Source organism: Micromys minutus (assembly GCF_963924665.1).
Source record: "Micromys minutus genome assembly, chromosome: 4".
Lineage (NCBI taxonomy): Eukaryota > Metazoa > Chordata > Mammalia > Rodentia > Muridae > Micromys > Micromys minutus.
Genome location: NC_137973.1, coordinates 3,029,483 through 3,038,124, shown reverse-complemented (window position 1 = coordinate 3,038,124; position 8,642 = coordinate 3,029,483). Strand labels below are relative to the sequence as shown.

The following is an 8,642-nucleotide window of genomic DNA, read 5'->3' as shown; positions in this document are numbered from 1 at the left end:
GCCTTGCCTTCTACCTTGAATTCATGCTTATCTGTGCAGGCCTTGTTCCTGCAGTCAGGCTAGCTCAATGGTGGGGATCTTTCAGTAAGATGCTTCAACCACTCTGTAAATCAGTCTGGTGGTTCCTCAGAAAATTGGATATAGTACTACCTGAAAACCCAGCTATTCTACTCCTGGGCATATACTGTTAGGGGAAGGATGAAGAGAGTGGGGGGCATATGGCCCATGGGAGTGCAGCGAGGCCCAAGGGCAAGGGAGATGCCTCTGGGGGTGTCCATGTTGGGAATCTCTTCCCTGAGGGACCAGCCACAGAACAGTATAGTATGGAATAGAGTTTATTCAGGTCATGGGAGAGTTAAGGGGGTGGTAGAGACACAGAGAGAGAAGTAGAGGAGTAGAGGCCGGCCATGAGCACGTGGGACAGAGGGGGAAAGGGAAGGGAAGAGGGAGAGCAAGGCTGCAAGAGCACAAGGGCAAGAGAGGTCAAGAGAGAGAGGAGGGGGCAAGCAGCCCCTTTTATAGTGTCAGGTCACTGGGGCGGAGCATACCTGGCTACTGCCAGGTAATTGAGGGGTGGGGTATACCTGGCTGTTACTAGGTAACTGAGAGGTGGGGTTTACAGAATCCCAACATATACCCCAAAGATGCTCCAACATATAACAAGGACTCATGCTCCACCATGTTTTAGCTTTCTTATTTATAGTAGCCTTAAGCTGGAAAGAACCCAGATGTCTTTCAACAGATGAATGGATACAGAAAGTATGGTACATTTATTTACACAATGCAGTACTACTCAGCTATTAGAAACAGTAACTTCGTGAAATTCATAGGCAGATGGAGGGAACAAGAGACTATCATCCTGGGTGAGGTAAGCCAGTCACAAAAAAATAGACATAATATGTACTCACTGATAAGGGTACTAGCCCCAGAAAAGCTCTGAATATCCAAGAAACACATCACAGACATTATGAAGCTCAAAAAGAAGTAAGGCCAAAATGGAGTGCCTCTGTCCTTAGAAGGAAGAACAAAACACTCTCAGGAGGAAATGCTAGGTCAAATAGTGAATAGGGATTGCAGAAAAGATCTCTCTGAAGCCTCCGTACCTGGAGATCTACCACATATGCAGCCACCAAATCCAAGCACTATTGCTGATCTCAAGAACTACTTACTGGCAGGAATCATATAAAGATGCCTCCTCGGAGAGTATGTTAGAATCACATAGATACAACTAATCATACTTGCAGCTAATTGCAGCTAATTATCGGACTGAACTTGGGGACCCCAATGATGTTGCCAAAGAAAGGACCTAAGGAGCTGAAATGGGTTGCAACTTCATGGGAAGAAGAACATTATCAACCAATCACACCCTACAATACTCCCATGAAGTAAAACACCAACCTTTGTGTACACATTGTGGGACCTATTGATCCAGTTGCATATGTAGCTGAAGATAGTAGTGTCTGGCATCAATGTGAGAAGAGGGTTTTGGTTCAGGGAGGGCATGTTTTCCCAGTGTTGGGGAATGCCAAGGTAATTGGGTGGAGAGAGTGGCTAAGACGGAGTGCACCTTTGTGAAGTCAAATGGAAAAGGGGGGATGAGAGCAGGGAAGGGGAAAGAATAGCATCTCAAATGTAAATAGAGTATCTAATAAAAAATCATAAAAAACCCAAAAAAAGTGCACCATGTATAACATATGAAATTAAAAAATATGCCCTTTGTACCGAATTTTGTTTATGCTACAGCTTTAACATCAGTCCAATAAAGTATTTTACCACTGGTCATGGCGATTTCTGCATAATAGAAACTTACAATTCAGAAGCATACTCGCAAGGTAATTTCCTGCTGATCTTTTGTAACTCAGATAAAGCTGTCTCTTTCTGAGAAATGAAGAATTTCCAGTTTCCTATGTCACTCGGCCATTAACACCTTCATGTCCTTATCAAAATTCTTTCTACAATAACAACTGTTATGTGGCAAAACTTTTTATGTGAAATTGCAACACACACATCTACTCACCCCAGATGGCGAGCCCTAAACAAACCACATTCAGACATCTCCAAAGATCAACTAAATGAATCAATGAGTTTTATGGGGGTAGCTTAAAGAAATGTGGGGAGGAATTAGTTACAGGACCAGAAATGACTCTAAGACAGGTGCAACACACAAGTTCATCCAAGCATGGTGACAGATAACAAAATACTTTGAACCTTGAGAATAGCTTTCAGGCACTTCAAAGATAAGTTTTTTTCAAGTTTGTTTAAAATAACTTCCAGGCATCTAAACTGGTTTCTGTTTCTCCAAGTTAATGAACTGGTCTCAAGAATCGTTGCACCTTGTCTTATCTGAGTCTTCTTGTCACTGTAATACAATCTGAGAAGGGCTCTCAGCTTTCCTTACTTAGAAAAAAAAAATCACGTATTCATCATATATTATTATGTAACAAAATTTGTGAGCTATAATAATATTTTATACAATAAATAAATTTTAAAAAACAAACCAAAAAAAAAAAAAGAAGTGGAAAAACTGGAAAAACAGATAGCTTCTGAAATGTAAATAAAGAAAATACTCAATAAAAGGAAAGAAAAAGAAAGGGGAGAGAGAGCTGGGGGGGGGAGTGGATACCTAAACACATTACATGAAAGTTACTTTCCAGTTATAATCATGACTCTATCAGTGTTTGTCTTAAATGCTTTGATTTTTGAACAATGACATTGTTTTGTTTTTGTGTTCTTTCCTTAAATAGTAATCTATAACAATAGTTTGCTAATTATGACCTTAATGTGATTGCTTTAGCCATCCAGCCAATATGATTTTCAGTTCATTGTGAAATTGTTGGCATAATACATTTGTACTGTTCATTCTTATAGAATGTAGTCAATACTTATTTTGATCACTAAAGTGTGAAGGAATTTCACATTTGTGTAAAATGTACAATGTTTGCCCAGTGTTTTTTGTTTCTTTTCTGTGAAAATAACAATGCAGGTCGTAAAATTTTGGAAAAGTGAAAAAAAAAAAAAAAAAAAAAAAAAAGAATCAGACTGATCCTGCTCCCACTGTTAGAACTCCAACAGAAGAGCAATCTATATCACTGTAAGCTATATGCAGAGCACATAGGTCAGTCCCGTGCAGGCTCCCTGTTTGTTGGTTCAGTCTCTCTGAGCTCCTATGAGCCCAGGCTAGTTAATTTTGTGGGTTTCACTAATCAGAGTATAGCAGAATACACCTAGGCATCATTTCATTGACTATTTTTTTCTTGGCACTCTAATTTGGTTTTATTTTATGTCTTTGGGTTATCCACCCTCTGGATTCTTGCCCTTCAGCCAGTATCAATTGTGGGATTGTTTTAATACCATGAGTCTCAGTCAGGATCAGAAATTGTTTGGCTACTCCCACAATTTCTGTGCAGCCTTTAACCCAGAACATCTTATAGGTAGGACAAATTGTAGGTTGAAGGTTATGTGGTTGGGGTGTTGTCCTAAGCCCTCTACTAGTCTCTCCTGGTTAAAAGAGTCTGCCAGTGAAGGTAAGTGTTGATTTCTTCTTGGATTTCTAGAAGTTTTCATGGCACTGGGATAATTATAGGTATTATACAGGATATTATTTATTGATTGCTTCCTCAGCCCTTTGTTTTAGATATAGAAAGGCGACTTTTTTTTTTTTTTTTTAAAGTTAGTCTTCTATCCAGACACGTTAGAAAAGGTATTTATCAGACATGTTGGAAAAGGTGTTTATCAGTTGTAGGGGTTCTCTGGTAGAGATTCTGTAGTCAGTAATGTATACTATTACATCAAATTCAATAAAAATACAGATTCTCACGTTAAAATACCTCTGCATCCCTAGAATGAAACTTACTTAATTATGGTGAATGATGTCTTTCATGTGCTCTTAAATTTGGCTTGTAAATATTTTAATACATACTTTTGCATCAATATTCATTAGGGATATTGGTGTGTCCTTTCTTTGCTGCATCTTTTTTTGTTTTTTGGTATCAGGGTGATTATTGGCTTCCATTTTCTTTTTTTTCTTTTTTTTTTTTTTTTAAGCAAAGAACTTCCAGTTTTTTATTTTTAAAAATTATTTAACAAGGAACACAGTCAATGAAGTCTTTAAAAATTAGAATGGATTAATTTACAATACAACAGTTAACTTAAAATATTAGCCCCTTCCTGAGGGCCACAGAGGCCAACAGCTCTCTTTTAGACAGCAGGGTTGCACAGTTGGTGTTGACCTATATTTGACAGCACAGAAAGACAAAGCCAGACAATTTCTGTCACTCCCCTTCTCTCCAGAGTTCAAACGCTTGCTTAGGGAAACACTCCTATTTTTAAAAACCAGTTGTATTTGTAAAAATATCTACAACTAATCTCATGAGAACACTCTTAAAACGATTCTTATAAACACAAATACCTTAAAATAAATTTGTGGCACATTAGACAGCTTAAAGCAATAGCAAAATAAAAGCTAATGTTTAAGAATTATCATCTCTCTTTTAAATAGAAACCACCCAGGCAAAATGTTTCCCATGATTAACTCTGCTTCTCATAATTAGCAGAGCTAACTGTACCCGGTGGAACGCACCTTCTGATCCTTGGCTGTAGCTGCCAGCTTCAGAGTTTATGACTAAGTACAAAAGAAGATAAAACTAAGCTCATACATTCTGTAATGAGGAAAACAAACATTTGTCTTTAGAGAGTTTTTTTTTGTCTGTCTTCAAGTCATGATGAAGTTCACAGCAGTGTAAGGCCGATTCTAAGGTGGCCAGCTAAAACAAAGCCACCTCCACTGCATACATGGCGCTCCTATGCAACTAATAGAAGTGCTGAGTTTCCAACTCACACATTCTAAGTCCTGAAACAAACAGCATCTAACAGGTTTTACACAGATTTGGTATCAGAGCTCTTAGAACACTTCATTTTCATACTCTCCAATGTGTGAACAAAGCTTCAACTAACTGCTTTACAGAAACATGTTAATTTGTGACATCAGCCAGGCACTTAAATTCAGGAAGAGAGGCTTTTTGACTTTGAGGTAAACACGATCTTCACTAATTACACTCTAAAAACACTTTGATACCACACCAACTGGACTTACTTGGCTTTTAAGTTTGTCACTGTTGTGCCAAAACGCACACCCTGTGGGAATATATGCTAATAAGGGCATCTGAAACTGGAGACCAACTACAGATGTACATACATATATGCGCGCGCGCGCACACACACACACACACAAACACACACACACTGGATATGGTCAAAAGAGCCAAGGGGAGTAACTTTCTCCTTAACTAGAGTTAAATAAACTTTTTGGGGATCCATCACTAGTCACCAAACACGTAAAACAGAAAAAGACCAGGTTGGCCTCAAGCAGCTTCAGGAAGATGAATACTCTGTTTGAAAGGCAGCAGTTTGCTTAGGAATGATCCCAGCATTAGCACTGAGGAGCACAGCACATGTTTCTTCCCTCTTCTGATTAGTTTCAGGGTGATGAGGAATTTGCTTAACAATGAAAATTCATTAGAAATTAGACTAGCCAGGTGTGTGTCGGAATGTGCCTGTAATACCAGCATCTGGGAGACTGATCCAGGAGTGCTGTGAGTTTGAGGCCAGCCAGGACCAGGTAGCAAGGTCCTCTTATAAACAAAAAAATTCTAAGGATCTGACTTTAGGTGTTACAAGATCAGAAGAAAAAATGGCCATTTTGGAATTAGGTTTGCTTTTTTCAATCAAGGAATCCAATTTTATGCTTTCATTAGAATTACTGAGCTGAGTTATATCTTAAGTATCACTATGACAAAGCCCACCAGTGGATTATTGCGGCATTACCACGAGTACCAAACCTCTGCATGACAACAGTGAATGGCATTTAAAATTCTTTTTTCAAGTGGCAAAGGTACCTCTTTATTTGACAAACACATCAGCTTTTGTTAGTTGCAGCCTAACTTATAGATGTGTTTTTAAATACTTTTAAAAAGCTATATGAAAAACATTTATCTAATGGGAGGAGAGATGGAGGTATGAACTCTGGCTTCAGTTTCCAGGTGGCTAAAAATTAGGGTCTGAAAATGTAAAGATATCCAGGCTCACTCCACACAACTCACCAGGTATTTCCAGTCCTGGTACAGAACCAAACTAACTTTTATCCGTATAGCACTAACAGCAGGCATCAGGCAAAAGTCTATAAGCAGGAGTAATAGGTAGGGAGCAAGTACGGATGGACTGTTTTCTCTGTGATGCTAACTGGCTTGTTCAAGTTTTGAAACCATGACCTGGTCCATTAGCACCATGGTTTATTCAACTGAGATAATTATTCAAGCTCCTATAGGATGCTCAAACGGCTCTAGGCTAAGAGAGAGGAATGGTGAGACAGGAACTGAGGGCTACTCTCTCTCCATATACACACACACATGTATATATATATTCCATAAAGAAACCACCTCTCTCCACATATATATATTCCATGAAGAAACTGCAGCAAAGATATAACCAGCCTGCTAATAACTATAGTTAAGGTTTGAAGAATCATAAATCACAGCTATAAAGTATTACATGCCAATTTTTACAGTATCTGACTAACTATAGATGGAGGGCTTCCTGGTATGAACCAATTTATTATACTGGAAGCTCCTTGACTATTAGATTATCAGTAAGCTAGAAGAAACTACAAATATTTATAGGTGGTAAATCCCCCCCCCCCAAAAAAGATTAGCTAGAATTAAATGAAATTACTCATAACTGTTTCAGTTAATCTTTCTCCTGGGAGAACCCCAAACAGGAAAACTATCTTCATGTACATGTACAAAGCATCTGATATCAGGTAAATACACCTTTCCCTCAAAGGTAGATGGCTCATAGTCACCTTCCTATACAGTGGTTCTTGAAACATCAATTTCAATTACAGACTATAACGGAAGCCTACGGAGCACTTTAGGAAAAGGCACTTTGCTGTGAACGTTGGATCTGATTGCATGCAGTTGAGAAGAGTAGGATGCACTCATGTTAGTACTCATGTCTGCATTCATGAATACAAAGCAGATGCCAGTTTATAGAATATGGCAGATCACATTACAAATCAATCTATCAGCAACAAACAATCATATTCTTAGGAAGATAGAAATTTATGACATTTCCCCCAAAACTAACAAGGCCAAATTCAACAGGTGGGGGCAGGGGGAATCACCAGCATCTGTTACCTTAGAGCTTAAGAAACTGCTGACCACAGAACTGCATGTCTATAGTTTGTTTCTCTGCATCAATGTAAACTGCTTTTCAGAGGACAAAGCCAGCTGGCAGGTGTGTTTGTTTCTAGGGGAAACCCAGGGCAGAGAACTATGGGGGAGAAACAGGTCCATTTCTCTGGTTGGACAGACGAGCGAGGAGGTAGTTATGATGAAGAGGTCTCAGGTTAGATGGCTGTGCTCGGTAACTGAGTTGGGGAAGCAGGAAGCAGGAGCCTCTCTGAGATGCAGAGAGCAGCAGGAACACGTCTCCTCCAGGGATGTCAGAACCAGGGCATCAGTGCAGCTTGAAAGTGGCTCTTTTCTGATGACAAAACTTTCAAAGGGTCTTACATCACCACACAGGGCAGCCCCATACAGCCTTGAGTGCCATCATCACTGCTGTTGAGCTTTTTCATTCGGTACTGGTGTATCTCCCTTACCAGTGTGTAAAAGGCATCCTCCACTCCCTGTCGGGTCTTGGCTGAGGTTTCAATGAATGGAATTCCGTAACTCTTGGCCAGCTCATGGGCTTGCTTTGTGTCAACTGTCCTTGTTGGCAAGTCACACTTGTTCCCTACCAGCACCATGGGTACATCATCAGAGTCTTTCGCCCGCTTAACTTGCTCCCTGTAGAGGTTAATATCTGCAAACGATTTGCTATTATTGATGGCAAATACACAGAGGAACCCTTCGCCTGTCCTCATGTATTGGTCTCTCATGGCACTGTACTCCTCTTGTCCAGCTGTGTCCAGTATGTCCAACAGACAGGTCTCACCGTCAATCACCACTTGTTTTCGGTAAGAATCCTCTATGGTGGGATCATATTCATCCACAAAGTGGTTCTGGATTAGCTGGATTGTCAAAGCACTTTTCCCAACACCACCTGCTCCAACCACTACCAGTTTGTACTCAGTCATTTCACACCAGCAAAAACCTCAAACTCCGCAGACTCCGCCTCCGGCGGCTTTTGGACTTCAAACCGAAGAGCTGTTAGAGACCCCGAAACCGCCATGAACAGCCCCCACCCGGGAGCGGCACTTCCGGCTCCTGGCTTCCATTTTCTATTTTGTGGAATAATTTCAGGAAGAAACATTAGGTATTCTTTGACAGTCTAGTAAAATTCTAGTGCTAAAATCTTTTGGCCCTCAGGTTTTTTTCTTTTTATCTGTTCTTTGGTTGTTAGATATTAATGTCTGTTTCTATTTTCTTATGAGTTGTTCAAATTTTTATTTTTCTTTGATTTAACGTTAGTAAGTGGTATTTATCAAGAAATTTATTCATTTCTTTTAAACATTCCAAATCTATGAAATGCAGATTTTTGACATATGACAAAATGATCAGTCAATTTTCTCAGTGTCTGTTATTATGTCTGTGATTTTGGTTGAGGTACCTTGTTTAAAAGGAAGGTTACAAACCCTCGCTATA

The 8,642-nt window shown here is 39.6% G+C and overlaps 1 protein-coding gene across 1 annotated transcript; it reads right to left on the bottom strand.

The window, feature by feature from the left end:
- Nucleotides 1-6,950: 6,950 nt before the first annotated feature.
- On the bottom strand, nucleotides 6,951-8,134 carry LOC308419407 (GTPase NRas-like; the record flags this gene model as incomplete). Its single annotated transcript, XM_080915138.1, has 1 exon — nucleotides 6,951-8,134. The coding sequence occupies one exon, from the start codon at nucleotides 8,132-8,134 to the stop codon at nucleotides 7,565-7,567; it is 570 nt and encodes a 189-aa protein (XP_080771264.1). The 3' UTR covers nucleotides 6,951-7,564.
- Between the last annotated feature and the right edge of the window lie 508 nt (nucleotides 8,135-8,642).